General features: G+C 42.8%; 1 protein-coding gene across 2 annotated transcripts in view; it reads left to right on the top strand.

Annotated features, from left to right (window-relative positions):
- Positions 1 to 15299, top strand: part of LOC311369450 (transportin-2) — a 28188-nt gene that overhangs the window by 6213 nt on the left and 6676 nt on the right. For both annotated transcript variants that reach the window (XM_084487646.1, XM_084487645.1), the window contains exons 7-19: positions 6 to 87; positions 227 to 349; positions 2544 to 2662; positions 3377 to 3437; positions 4007 to 4181; positions 4540 to 4692; positions 6957 to 7182; positions 9406 to 9577; positions 9785 to 9871; positions 9960 to 10067; positions 12657 to 12815; positions 13220 to 13307; positions 14803 to 14901. In XM_084487646.1, coding sequence (XP_084343772.1) covers positions 6 to 87; positions 227 to 349; positions 2544 to 2662; positions 3377 to 3437; positions 4007 to 4181; positions 4540 to 4692; positions 6957 to 7182; positions 9406 to 9577; positions 9785 to 9871; positions 9960 to 10067; positions 12657 to 12815; positions 13220 to 13307; positions 14803 to 14901 — 1652 coding nt within the window. The remainder of the gene's footprint in view (positions 1 to 5; positions 88 to 226; positions 350 to 2543; positions 2663 to 3376; positions 3438 to 4006; positions 4182 to 4539; positions 4693 to 6956; positions 7183 to 9405; positions 9578 to 9784; positions 9872 to 9959; positions 10068 to 12656; positions 12816 to 13219; positions 13308 to 14802; positions 14902 to 15299) is intronic.

The raw sequence follows: 15299 nt of genomic DNA, 5'->3' as shown, positions 1-15299 counted from the left end.
TGCAGGTCCCATGCCATAGCCTGTGTAAACCAGTTCATCATCGGCCGCGCCCAGGCCTTGATGGATAACATTGACACCTTCATAGAGGCGAGTTTACCTGGACGGCAAGCTCGTCATGTGTCCACCTCCATTAGGGGAGTGAACTTAAAACATCCATATCCCATTTTCCTAATCAACAAATCCTTTCTCAATTTGTCCTTTTTCGTTTTTGTGCTTGTCCATCCAGAGCCTTTTTGCCTTGGCAGCCGATGAAGATTCTGAAGTGAGGAAGAATGTCTGCAGGGCACTGGTGATGCTGCTGGAGGTCCGTGTCGACCGCCTCATCCCCCACATGTTCAGCATCATTCAGGTAAACACACTCTCAATATGGTACTGCCCAGTTGAGACATGTTGGTCCCCTTGTTTAAGGACTACAAAATGATGTAGTCTTTCTGTTTTGGGGACAAGAAAGCAGTTGATATTTTCCATGGAACATCCCCCATATTAGTGGGGGATATAGTACATTTTCTGTAAATTATGAGAAATGTCTACTCAGAGTAACCGACTCATGACTACTTGCAAATAATCCTATTATTATCTGTTGTCAAAAATATTGATTTCTTTGATAATCATCGATAAACACAGCTGCCATGTCAAGTGCAGCTCCTCCGAACGTTTTAGGTAGACAAAGAAAATGGCAGGAGTGCTGTTCAAAATTAGCCTACTTATGCTTTGAGGCAAATTACAAAGGAAAGTCAAAAGATGCATGTATACCCATATGCAAGAATACTGTTCTTGCATATGAGAACACAAACTTCCCCTTTTCTTTTAACACCAAAAATGATGTCATACCTTTTTTTCTTTTTGTCCACAAAAACAAACCATAAACCACCATAAACAGATAATCCAGTCTCTGGGCCAAATTTCCAACTAAACATCTATGACTAAAAGGTGTGATGAAAATGGCCCAACTTGAGGGGCTGCACAAAGCATGCATTTGAAAATGTCACTGCACGCAATTGGATAACACTATGACCAATCAGAAGAATACAAGGGGTGACGTATCCAGACCAGCGGAGCTAACCAATAGATAAGACTTTTGCCGTATTCGGTCGGTAAAACAGCAACGCTTTTGGCCCGCCTATATCAGATACACCGATGTGATTGGTTAATGTTCTGGGCAAGGGGAATCGGTATCGGCGTATTGGTCATCGGCTAAGGCTGATGAAAAAAAAAAAAAGGAGTGAGTATATTGCTCGTTCCCAGAGTGACTCGCAGAGCAAATTCAAATCGTGCTCTCGCGAGAACTCTGGGTTTCCAGGATAGAGGAAATGGATAAATTCCCTTCAATCAGAACACGTGTCCTTCAACGCTATCTGGTGGCCATATGGTGTATTTGCAAGTGTTTGGTTTGGTGTCATTCAATTGTATCTGCCCTGAACTTTCAATAGAGGGGTCTAGTGTCAAAATTGTACAATGGGTTCTCAAGATATCTACCCGTTTGTTTTGCAGTACATTATATAATAATTTTATTATAAAGATAATTATTTAAGGTGGAAATGTGGAAATGTTATCTTCCACTTATGCTGTGTTCCAGCTTAATTCACTCTAACCAAGTAGTATACACATTGAATATTTAACTTGCACAACAATCTTTTGGCACCAAGAAGACCTATAATAATTCTCACAGTTGTGGAGATGTACTTTTTTTTTGTATGTTATTGTCTGAAGTTTTCCCAGTGGTATTGAAAATAGTATTGAATATCAATATTTTTCAAGGTGTTGTATCAAGTTGGAAAATCCAGTATCGTAACACTAATCCTATACTGCCATGCTGCCACCAATTTAAAAAAAAAATAGTTTGGTATAGTTTTTTTTTCTCCAATATTTGTATAATGTTATTTACATATAATCTAGTTTGATTTATTTAACATACGGCCAAATTGGAGTTAGTTGAAAATGGCCCATATTATGACCTAAAGTCCATATGACCTGAATCGCGACCATGGTCATCAAAATGTTTTGTCTGTTGTGCGAAGTTTGTCTAATTTGTCGCACATATGTAGTGAACCTGGTCAGAATGACGTAAAATACTGCCTTAAACTAAAATAACGATGCGAACAATGGAGGGAAATATCTATTGATGGACACTTTTGGACTCTTGTCAATTCTCTCTCGGTTGTGCAATATAAATTGTCACAACCGTAAGACCATCATAGAGGTCCATCCCCCATATTACTCTAAGAAACTGAAACCAGCTTCAAATATAGTTGCTATCTAAAATAATAACCACCATTCTGCAGGCCAAACATAATGAGAAAGTACATAATGATCACCCAACCTCTATTATCACATGAGACTGGGCTTTTAGACCCTGGAAATGATGACAGACCCAGCTCATTGAAAAACAATGAAAATTATGTTCCTTATATTCTGATCCAGGGTCTCCACCATTCAAGCACCATCCTTATATTGTCCAATGACAAACCCAGACCAGAACATGTTGGCTTTAAGGCAGTTAAGGCCTATCACAAACTTGGTGTATCGTACCCATTCTTCTATAGTACATGCTCCAACGGACCCAGGACCCGGATGAGAACGTGGCTCTGGAGGCCTGCGAATTCTGGCTGACCCTGGCAGAGCAGCCCATCTGTAAGGACGTGCTCTCTGGACACTTGGTGCAGTAAGTCCCCTTGGACATACCCCCTGGCCCGCTGCAGTGGTCGCTCACACTGGAAAACAAATGTGTTGTGTTAGTCTAACGTTTTCCACAGTAATCTGTGGAAATAATCAGTTGATCAAATTGTTCCCTAGGTTGAGTCATATTTTAATCAGCATTTTATATAGTGCAATACTCTGGAAATGATGACAAACCCAGCTCATTGAAATACAATGAAAATTAATGTTCCTTATATTCTGATCCAGGGTTCTTCCCAAAGCCACAAGCCCTTTTTTGTGGTGCTACTATTTCATATCTTTCTTTGTGGGAAACTGGTATGTTTTGATTGAATTTTGTTAGAGAAGCGGTCAATAAAGAATCGATAGGTGAATGGACAATTTAAACAATGGTCATTAGCAGCCCTAACATAAACTTATCTAACTTAATGGCGACCCTCTAATTCATTAAGGTGACAACTGACCTCTTATGGTCCACTTGGCGTCGCTGACCACTGGGTGTGTTTTCAATCATGTTGTGCTGTCATTTTCTTTTCAAGTGTTTGTCAGAAACGTCCTTGTTGGGCATGAACAATGTTTGACACGTGAATACACTCCATGTCCATTTACTCTCTTATCTATCTGGATGGATCAAATCAGCGTGTTCATCTTAACACAGTGGGGTGCTTTGTTTGAGTTTGTCGTGTGTTTTGTGTATTTTCTTTTCTTCTACTTCTTACAGACTGATTCCCATCCTGGTGAATGGGATGAAGTACTCTGAGATAGACATCATTCTCCTCAAGGTGAGCTTGTGTAGTCTCTTTTAATAGAAAAGTAATTATGTGCTGCTCCCCCTCCTTCACACATGCCTGTGATGACAGCTTATTCACCATGAGACTGATGTCTGTCTACTCATACTTTCTTATTAAATTCTGCACCCTTTTCCTGACACCGGACGTGTTCTCAGTGTACTGGTGACAACTCACCACCTTTGAAACAAGTTTTTTTTTTTTTTTTTTTTTTGTCGCTTCTTTTTAAAGCTCATTTACACTATTCAATGTTTTCTGGCAAAAAAGGGTTGCTTTGCTTGCAGAACTGAACGCCCCCGACAAATATAATATTCTATACTTAAGTATTTTAAGTATAAATAAAACGCTACATATCTGATCTAAAATCTAAATGGGTTTTGTGCTGAAGTCAGGTTAACGTGGACATTACCTTATATTGCCATCAAATGTCATTAGTTAATTTTGGAGATGAATCGAAAAAATATTTCCATTGTAGTGGCAATTTTCCCACCCCCCTCACCCCATTAGAGTGTCACTGGGGCCAGTGATGGGTTGATGGCAGGGTTCTGTGCTGCTCTATGCAGGGCGATGTGGAGGAAGACGAGGCTGTGCCCGACAGCGAGCAGGACATCAAGCCGCGCTTCCACAAGTCTCGCACTGTCACCCTCCAACATGAGGGCGGGGGCGGCGAGGAGGAAGAGGACATAGACGATGACGACGACGACGACGATGATGACACGCTGTCAGACTGGAACCTGCGTGAGTCCTGTCATCCGTTTGGGGGGGTGGTGTTTGTTACTTTTAATTTATTTATGAGGTGGACTATGTTCTGCTCATGGGTCCTCCTTGTAAGTTTCACTATTGCTGGTGGTGGTTTTATTTAAGGATCCTGGAAATGATGATAAACCCAGCTCATTGAAATGCAATGAAAATTCATGTTCCTTATATTCTGATCCAGGGTACACCCAGCCACCATTTTATATTGGTCCTTTCTTTTGTTAATGTCTCCCACTTTTCAGGGTGTCTGATTTCCTAAAATGCATTGGAAGCCCTGGACTAGAAATGAGTATGATCTGACTGCGTTCTGTAGTCAGTGCTTGTGTTCATGACCGTGCAGGAAAGTGTTCGGCGGCGGCGTTGGACGTGTTGGCCAACGTGTTTCGCGACGAGCTGCTGCCGCACCTGCTGCCCCTGCTCAAGGGCTTGCTTTTTCACCCCGACTGGGTCATCAAGGAGTCTGGTATCCTGGTGCTCGGCGCCATCGCTGAGGGTAAGTCCAGCCTCGCCCTGGGCCATCTACCCCCAGATTTGTCTCCTTGCATTTAAGGGTCAACACATGGAGCGAATTAATTGAGGGCTTAAAGGTCCCATGGCATGCTACTTTTTGGATGCTTTTATATAGGTCTTAGTGGTCCCCTAATCCTGTATCTGAAGTCTTTCCCCATATTCAGCCTTGGTGCAGAATTACAGAAACGTGCCGTTTCTGTGTCTGTAGCTTTAAAGCGCAGGATACCCAGGGCTTGCTTAACACCAATCGCTTTACACCAAAAATGTCATGCCATGGGACCTTTAATAGTGACCCTTTGGGAACCTTGGTGGTAGCAAGGGGTCTGCTGACTTAAGTCATGTGGAATGGCTGCTCTATGTAAATGTAGGAGAGGTTCTGCTTATAGGTCAGGTTCCAAGTGTTGCTGTTTTACAATAGTAAATGTCGAGCTAAACATACAATCAATACTCTTTTTCAATTAATATTATGCTGTTGTATATATTACTACCCTGGAAATGATGACAAACCCAGCTCATTGAAATACAATGAAAATTCATGTTCCTTATACTCTGATCCAGTGTGCTCCTTAAAATCATATAATTCTTTACTTCAGCATTTCTTGGTAGCATTTTCCTGACATATATTTTCTTGGCTTTGTTCTCTTGAATGCCTGTCAAACATGGCAGAACATCTAAATGCTCGTTTGCCAAATCTGCTAATTGGGTGTGGATTTTTTTAAACTCCCTTTCAATTTGATTGCTGGCCCAAACAAGCTTTATTTTTTTTTTTTTTTCTTATTTAGCTCTTGTAGTTTTATCCTGTGTACCTGGGAGTCGTTTTGACACAGCTCACACAGCTGGCCAATACATTATAGCAGTGCTGGGTGATCTTGGGTTGAATGAGTCACTTGCCTTTTTACTTTCCTACGGAGCATTAGATGTTTAGAACTTTATTTAATTGTTTTGCGGTTCAGACTCTGCAGATTCCCTTTGCATTAAAGAGAAAGTGAACAGACTAAAGAGCAAGTGAACCTGCTGTATTTTTAGATAGTGTTTGCAGTGTTTTGTGAGTTCTGGGAAGGAGGGGGTGTCTGGCGACTCATGTCACCTTTGGGATTCTTTTTAACTATTCCGAAAGATGTGTAGCACCAAGAAATGCAGATGCCAGCTTAAAGGTGACATATTATACCACCGTGTGAGTGTGATAAGCAGTTTTGAAAATCTGCCTCTTCTGTCATAAGTGGGCATGTCCACGTCCGCAATAGATGAGCAACGTTTGCTAAACTTCACTGGTAGACTGAACTATCCAGCACACATCTAGGTGGACACAACCACTTGTGATGTCAGACGTAGGGTTCAATATTTTTCCCGAAAATGTGACGAATCAGATCCCGGGAAATAGCTCTTTTTTTTTTTATTATTTGTATCATTATTAGGGCACACACACGTACTCTGCACGGCGAAACGCTGATCCGTGTCCCCCTCGGGAGCGGGTCTGTGGACTCTGAACTCCAGCCCCGCCAGACCCACACACACCCGCACTCTGCTCGGCGGAGCGCTAATCAACATTGCTCACTCTAGGCCTGCCCCCCTCCCCCACCATCTCAAGGGCATATGGTGCCCCGATACACACGGGACAGACATCCATCAAATTCCTGCACTCCCACCATTGTTACCGTATGAAAACAATAGACATGCACTCATTGCGTTTTTTATTTTATTTGCGGTTTCCCGTCATAACCTTTCCCGGGAATCGGGAAGTGGTTTTTATCAGATTTCCCGGGAATCCCGTCTCCCGGGATTAAACCCTAGTCAGAAGAGGCAGATTTTCGAAACGGCTTGTAACGGCTAATCACACTCATACATGGTGGTATAATATGTCTCCTTTAAGCCAAAAAGTGCATGCAAAAAAGCAGTTAACCTGGGCAACACTATTTTCAACACTTTCCTTATGACAAGGAAAGACCATGCAGGCAAGCGATCACAGAAGAGGTGATGTATTACATCGAAAAAGTCAGGTCCCCATTTATACAGTAGAAAAAAGGGGTCATCTTAAAATGCTGCGAACGATGGACAATATTTTGGGGTATTTTTAGTTTAGTAAAAGCAATCTTGCTTTAAAATTGAAAAATGTCACTTAGTTTGAATTTATTTAAATTTTTTAAGGCCAAATCTCCCAAACCTAATCCAAAGTAGAAAATCAAAGACTTCTGTGTAGATTAAAAAGGTCATTATGTCCCTGGTTACTCTGGTAACGCCTCTCTCTAGGCTGCATGCAAGGCATGGTGCCCTACCTGCCAGAGCTCCTCCCTCACCTCATCGCGTGTCTTTGTGACAAGAAGGCTCTGGTGCGCTCCATTGCCTGCTGGACGCTCAGCCGCTATGCCCACTGGGTGGTCTCCCAGCCCCCGGACTCCCACCTGAAGCCCCTGATGACAGAGCTGCTCAAGCGAATCCTGGATGGGAACAAGAGGGTCCAGGAGGCTGCCTGCAGGTGAGAAGAGGGGGGGGGGCATGGTTTGACTACACCACTCAGTTACAGCTTGTGTTTCCACCACCGACAGTACCCTTATGATAGGGCGGGATTTTGCCGGATGGCGTAGCAGCTACATAATCAACGTGACATCATGGCAGCCCGACAGTGTAGCCTGCTAATAATAAATTAAATGAAAAAGAAAGCAACACATTAAACAAAGGGCAAACTTTTGCCGACATTTTTTTCAATATCCGAAGCTTTCGCCGTTGTCCAGAAATACCTTGTGGATACTGTTTGTTTTTATCAGCCTGTCGCACAGAAGTGATGATTCTGTCGACCAATCAACAGACGGTGTGTGTGTAGCTCCAACTTTTTTGGCACCCTTTCAGACCTCTTGGTACCCCAACAGAGGAGTACTGAAAAATAGGTGCGGCTCATTATGGGACCCAGCCAACGTTTTGCAGGTGGAAATGCGAACTGTAACGCACCTAACCGTAACACACCAAACTACCGCACTGCTCGGTGGAAATGCGCCATAAGACTAAATGGCTACTAAATGTTATCGCAAGAAAAGATGTGTGCATTGGTTCATATTTTTTTCTCCTCTCCGCTATCCAACACAGCGTACTGGCCTGGGACATTATCGGCCTGATGCCGTGGATGGGATCGGGACATCCCTATTAGCCAATGATAGTTTTTGTTTCCATATGAATTCGCTGATTAAGAAACCCATTCAGATGCTTGTGTAACGTTCGGTCACATGATGGTCCAAATGGAATCACTTTTCCAACCCCTTTTTATTAGGGATGCACTGATACCGATACCAGTATCGGGCGGATACCATGCACCGATACCACTATATCAGTAATCTGAATCTGATCAAGACTATTTCCTGATTCCCAGGAAAGGTTATGATGGGAAATGGGATGGGAAATAAAATAAAATAAAAAGCGCAATGAGTGCGCGTCTATTGTTGTCATACGGTAACGTTGATCGAGGCGAAACTCGAACGACACAAAAACGAAACAGTGAAACACTGATCCGTGTCCCCCTCTGGAGCGGGTCCGTGGACTCCAGCCACGCCGGACATACACAACCACGCGCAGCCTAACTCTAGCCCCGGGAAAGGAGCGACACACACGGCGAAACGCTGATCCGTGTCCCCCTTGGGAGCGGGTCCGTGGACTCCGTGGACGCTGCGGTTTCTCACTGTCTGTCCATGGTTCTGAAGTCTGTCGCTACAGTGCGCACAGCATTACATGAAATGTTGTGCACATTTACCGTGCATAATGAACGCTGAGTAGGTAAATTTACAGATTGACTGGTAATTCTGCACAATGACCGTTTTCCCAAATAAACCTTAGCATACACAAAACAGTGGCAGAGGCGGCCAGAATAAAATCAGTTGGCACGGCGGGCTATACGTTTTTAAATAACTTACCCTTTGATGATCGCATTACTTGAAAACAAAGTCCATCCTCCTGTCCTTTTGGATGAAGTGGTTGATGGTGACTGATCCTTTGCTTTTAATTTACTTTTGCTCCTTATCGGTATCACGTATAGTTGGTGGAGTTGAAATGCCTTTCAAAAGCTTTGGTTTTCTGAACCAATTTTAGCTCTGGTGTGGGTCTTCCTGTTCAGACTAACTCCAACTTTTTATTAAAAGTTAACCTAGAAAACGGCGTAGATAATAAAAATCTGAAACAATGTCCTCACTAGCGGTTACGTTATTCGCGGCGGCTGCCATTGTGAAGTAAACCAAATAATTTGTGAATAAGCTAGCTAGCTAGTTTATTTATTGGCTCGTGATTCGTGTCCCTCACAGCGGGCCCACCCATTTAGAGGGAAGATATGATTGAATGATTGAATACTTGAAAGGAGACTTTTGAAATGTGATGATAATGTGCTTATTAAGCAATTAGTTCTGCTCACTTTTTGTTATTTATTTTTGTCTAATGTGATGGCATTTTGTCTTAGAAGGCTTTTTTGTTTAAACCAGAAAGCTGTTTATTTTGGCTTGGAATAGCCTTCTGTTCATTTTGTATAGCCTTACTAAAGGCTTGATATAATCTTCAGAGGAGAAAATAAAATGCCTTCAAATTAATTGCACTTCTTTCATAGAGACCAAATCTAGAAAGTATATCGGTACTCGGTATCGGCAAGTACACAAATAAAAGTATCAGTATCGTATCGGTTTGTTAAAAAATGGTATCTGTGCATCCCTACCTTTTTTATTATTAGTGCTTTTGCCACGCTGGAGGAGGAGGCGTGCACAGAGCTGGTGCCCTACCTCAGCTTCATCCTGGACACGTTGGTCTTTGCATTCGGAAAGTACCAACACAAGAATCTGCTCATCCTGTACGATGCTATAGGAACCCTGGCTGACTCGGTGGGACACCACCTCAACCAACCAGTGAGTGTCTCACCCCCCGTTTCAAATCCACTTTTACATACCTGACATAATTGACCACTGACTAAAGGATATTTTTTCCCTTGTTGGCCGACATAATCTAAATTCATAAAATTTAAGATTTTAGGGGTCAAATCAGTGCATTATAAGTGATTATTCATGAACAATAGGATCACTTGTAAAATCAGACCTTTTTGTTCCTCTGCACAGGAATACATCCAGAAGTTGATGCCTCCGCTTATCAACAAGTGGAATGAACTGAAGGATGAAGATAAGGATCTTTTCCCTCTACTGGAGGTAAACCAACGTGTCCCACAAACATCTGTCAAACCTGTTTGATGCCTGAACATGTCTTGAAACTAACCCTGTTTTGTGTTACATGCAGTGTCTTTCCTCGGTGGCCACCGCGCTGCAGAGTGGTTTCCTGCCTTACTGTGAGCCAGTCTACCAGCGCTGCGTCACACTAGTCCAGAAGACGCTAGCCCAGGCCATGGTGAAAATATACACATGCACACAATTGCTGAATCCATCGCTATAGTTACTGTACACTATAGAGCAGTGGTTCTCAAATATTTGGTACGTGGTATAAAAAGTTAGTCTCCCCAAGTACCAGTATGACCGATGGTATAAAATACAGTAACGTAGGGCAGTCTACTATTCAGCTACGGAGAATTCACGCAGGAGGAATATTTATTCCTATTCCTATTATTGTTGTCAGCTGTACAAAGAGGTAGCACTAGAATTGACACACGCACGCACACCGTTACGAACGCACAGTTACGCAGGCACACTGGTACACACTATTTAGCGCCAGTGAAACAGGAAATGCTATAACTGTTAAAGTTTAACATTGTGTTTCTAGGTTAAATATTGATGTTAGGCTTTGTGACATCTAAAATTGCTTGCTTTTGTGATGGCCATCTTGGGCTAGAGCGGGTGGAATTCTCATGCTCTAGCCTCAACGGAGGTCACAAGACCAACTGAAAATATACAAAGCGGGTTTAAAGTAGGGGTGTGCATTGGCACTGCCCTCACGATTCGATTCGATTACGATTCAGCAGGTAACGATTCGATTCTACGATGCATTGCGATGCATTGCGATGCATCAAAATTCTACTGCACACAATAAGGCAAATTTTTCATCAATCATGAGGCAATACAAGGAGTGAGATATAACAACAGATTTTATTGGCTGCTATGTGTGTATTCACTCTCCTGTATCTGACATAAATGTCATAAAATAAAATGGTACAGGGTTGGATATGGCATTTTACCTTAAAAAGAAAACATAAATCACTGCTTTCAGTACTTTGAATGAGAAATATTCTCTTCTCTCTGCTTTAGAACCATTTGTATGTAAATATAGCAATAACAGCCAACTTTTTCCAGCAGTGACCATAAGTGTTTGTTTGTTTTTTACACACAGTAAAATAGCAGCTATGAAGCATGCCACTGATCGTGTAATCCTCTTTGCTCTCTCGGAGTTGTGTGGCAACGTTGACACTAGCGACTGGTCAATTCTTGGCTGGGATGTGTCGACTTTTTGTGTTGTTGTTGTAATTGTTGAAGCCAACTCAGGATGCCAACGATCAACATGGTTCGTGAAGTTAGTTGTATTGCCGACGTGCTTGATTTTAGTGTGGCATATTTTACACACCGCGTAAGTCTTGTCTAGTATCCCATTAACTTCGTAGAATCCGAAATGTGCCCAAATGTCCGCTTTCCAAGCTTTGGGTGCGTTTTTAATTACCCGTCTTTCGTGGTCATCTCCCTCCGCCTCAGCCATCCTGTTGTGCTAGCTAGCGCCGCCGCTTAGCATGTAGCTACGTTGCTCCGGAAATGCCGCCGGAAGTAATTGAAACTTCACAACTTTATTGTCCACTCGAGGCCAGAAAATAAACAGCGACATAATCGATTACGGCACGTTGCCGCATCGATGCTGAATCGTGCATGCCCCGCATTGCGATGCATCGCCGAATCGATTATTGTTGACACCCCTAGTTTAAAGTATAAATTATATTAAGAAATCTGATATAGTTGAAGATACAGGTTTGTTGACTTGTTAAAGGTTTGAATGAAGGTTGAAGATGCTTATACATAGGTGTTAATGGGCCCCTAATACAGTATTTGAAGACGTTCAAAAAATTACGAGCCAGTCCCACAATGAGCTCTCCACAAACATGCCGTTTTTAGAGGCGGGTCAAGGTGGAGGGTGGGGGTGTGGCCCTGAGCAGCTTGTTGCCACGGTACCATGCGCTAGTGTTTACAGTGGAACGCTGAACACTCCGGGTGCTCCGGCGGGAGTCCTGGAGCTCTATATCTAAATAATATCATATTATATAGAGATATCTATATAATACAATATATTATCAGGGTCAAAAGCTGTTTGCACCTCTGGATGATATTATGAATCTCAAATGACTGCGTCGGTTTCTCAGACGCCTCTGGTTCTTCCACTTCCACGTCAATATTAAGTAGGCCTACAGACTGAACCGCGAAATGGAGGAGAAAGGGATTGTTGCCCGGGATTGACAATCCCGGGCAACAATCCCTTTTTCCTCCATGTCGTGGTTACCAATTCCTTCTCAACCATGGCTGAGATAACCCCACTATGAGTCTCGTGGAACCCCATCCTGAGGACGCCCAATAACTTCAGTGACCCCAGGGGGCACAATAATGACAAGAAGTGAGGTTGTATCTCAGACACGCTTTAACTTATCAAAACTAAACTTAGTACTTGGCCTCGAGGCCCCATCCTTAGGACGTCAACAGATTTGTTGACGTTTGACCACCGGGGCACTATAATTACTAACAATTTCACGTATCGAACACCAAACTTGGTACGTGGACTCGTGACATCATCCTGAATGCGCATATTACATTTGTTAATCTTCCACCACAAGTCAAAAAGCCAAATTAGCCAAACTTTTCCGTATCAACACCAAACTTGTTACATTGAGTCAGGACAGGCAAAAGTTGCAGCCACGCTTGACCCCATCATTGCTGCTTTGCAGCTATATTTATTATGAAGACTTCACACATTATCATCATATGGCAATTGACAAAATCTTGTTTGTCCCAGATGTACAACCAGCACCCTGACCAGTACGAGGCCCCAGACAAGGACTTCATGATCGTTGCTCTGGACCTGCTGAGTGGCTTGGCTGAGGGCCTGGGGGGCCATGTGGACCAGCTGGTGTCTCGCTCCAACATCATGACCCTCCTCTTCCAGTGCATGCAGGTATGAGGAGCCCTTGTCGGAGAGCCTAGAATCTCTTATGTCGGTGCTGGATGTAATGAAAGCCCCCTCTATTCATTTTTCTTAAGATCCGGTTAATCCATATTCAATAATCCGGGATGCTAAACATGATTGAGTAATGGTACATTTCCACTGACGGGTATGCTTCGGACCCAGCAAGCCTCTGCCCAGTAGTGAGGGTGCGGTACTGTGAGACGAGCACGGCTCAATACGGCTTAGTCCGGGTCATGCCCTCTTTTGGCGGTGGAGACGCAACCTGTGCCACACCTTTGCAGACTGAACCGACCCGCACCCTCCGGTGGAAATTCTCCACAATATGATCTGTGAAGCCCTGTGGTTGCTATGGATTGTTTATTTGTATGCATCATCTTCTGTGCGTGTTACAGGACAGCATGCCTGAGGTGAGACAGAGTTCATTCGCCCTCCTGGGTGATCTTACCAAGGCCTGCTTCCCTCATGTGAAGCCCTGCATTGGTGAGTCCATTCTACTGGAAGTGTTTGAATATACTATGGCCTAGCGCTGTAAATGAAACCCCAACCATGCAAACATCAGGGTTTCTGCGGGTCCATAAAGTCTTATATACAATAATCAGAATTTTAGGCCTTAAAATGTCTTAAATAAGATTGTGACAGGTCTTAAAAATGTCTTGGATTATGGAACGAATAACAACTAATGCAAGCTGTGCAACCCGGTTAGAATTTATAGGAGCACATCCAGCTAGTGTGTCGTGGAGGCTAGTGGTGTCTCCTCTCATCAAAAAAATAGCTTGTTAATGTTGATTTAATTCACGATGGGTAAGTGCAACTTCAACAAGATCTGGCTTGAGAACAGCGCTGCACCTTATGCAAGAAAACTTGAATTAGGAACTTTTGGTATATAGGCATTAGTCGCATGGGAAGTCAGAAAAACATAAAACCACTGTAACAAGTACCGGTAAACACCTGCCCTCTCCAGATATTATTGTGTTCACATTGGGAGCATCAAAGTCCGGTCCCAGCATGACCCACACTGCACTAACCCGCACTAAAATTGCCTAAGGATCCCAGGTTTTTTGACTTACAAAAAAATCCTTTAGCCCATATCATCTATGGACCATTATCTTCAATTTGACATAAAGATTAGTCTGTACAATAAAGTTTAAAGCACCCATGAGCCATTGACTTTTGAAAGGGGTGTGGTTTTAACCCCGAAAATAGTTAATTGCACATATCAACATCAAAAAAAAGTTGAGTCCTCGTCTTAATTCGCGAGTCCGAATGCACGAGCTCAAGTCATTCAGTGCTCAACTCCAAGTCAAGTCTCTTATTTAGCTCATGAGTCGGACTCGAGTCTCGGACTCAAGTGCTATGACGGGCGTAGAAGGGCTCTGACTCCCCACACAGAGACCATGCGGCTGACACGACTCGAGGGTTAACTCCTCATTACGCTAATGAAGCGAGAGGGGTCTGTCGAGACCGATGCTCCGGAGTGAAAACTCTTTTCTTCCGGTCTCTTTGATAGAGATACGAGATTTTAAAAAAAGTATGCAAATGGAAATTATTGCGGCCGGCAAAATGATCAAGCTCATTAAAATTGATCATGTGATTAATTGATTTATTGCTTATCGTGACGGGCCTAGACTACAATGTCTCTAGTAGGATCTATGTTTTTGTTTAATGAAGCATTGCATATTATACTCAAGTACAACTCTTGCGTACACAGTACTGCGTGGTCTTGTTCTTTTGAATGTGTATACATTTACTTTGCAAATAATTCTGGTAGTCGATGTTCCTTCATACCCTTTGTTTTTTTGCCAGTATGTAGGTTAAATAGGTCTTAAATGGCATTCATAAAGGTCTTTCATTTAACTTGTTGAAACCCTTCTTACAGCTTCTTAATTGGATTCATAAGGTAAATGCAGATGCACAACCTGCACTTTGATAGGTGTTCCTTCCTGAGTGTGTGTGTGTGTGTGTGTCCTCTCCACAGCGGAGTTCATGCCCATCCTTGGCCTGAACCTGAACCCGGAGTTCATCTCTGTGTGTAACAACGCCACCTGGGCCATTGGAGAGATCTCCATGCAGATGGGTAGGAGAGCACTCTTAATCTTGCCCTGATATTTAAAGGACAATTCCTGTGTTTTGAACATTGAGCCCCATTTCTGGTTTGTCTAGGATGAAATAGAGTGGTTGACACTGAAATTTTGACTATTGGGCCTGTCTCGGGTATTCTAAATGACCCAAATACCCGAGACAGGACCACTAGTCAAACTTTCAGTGTCAACCCCTCTGTTTCCCCCAGCACTATATGGTTAAGGCAGCCATCTTAACACCCGCCTTGACTACCAATGTATTGAAGAATTTTTTTTAATTATTATTACTATGCATAAACAAAGTACAAAACTCTTGTAGGGAAGGAAAACGTACTTCCATCAGGTACAAAAAATATAGATAAATAATGCATTGGTAATACTGTTAACAACAATA

Source organism: Micromesistius poutassou (assembly GCF_964030765.1).
Source record: "Micromesistius poutassou genome assembly, chromosome: 1".
NCBI classification, from domain to species: domain Eukaryota; kingdom Metazoa; phylum Chordata; class Actinopteri; order Gadiformes; family Gadidae; genus Micromesistius; species Micromesistius poutassou.
Note: the sequence above shows the minus strand (reverse complement) of the source record. Positions and strands in the feature narration are given on the sequence as shown.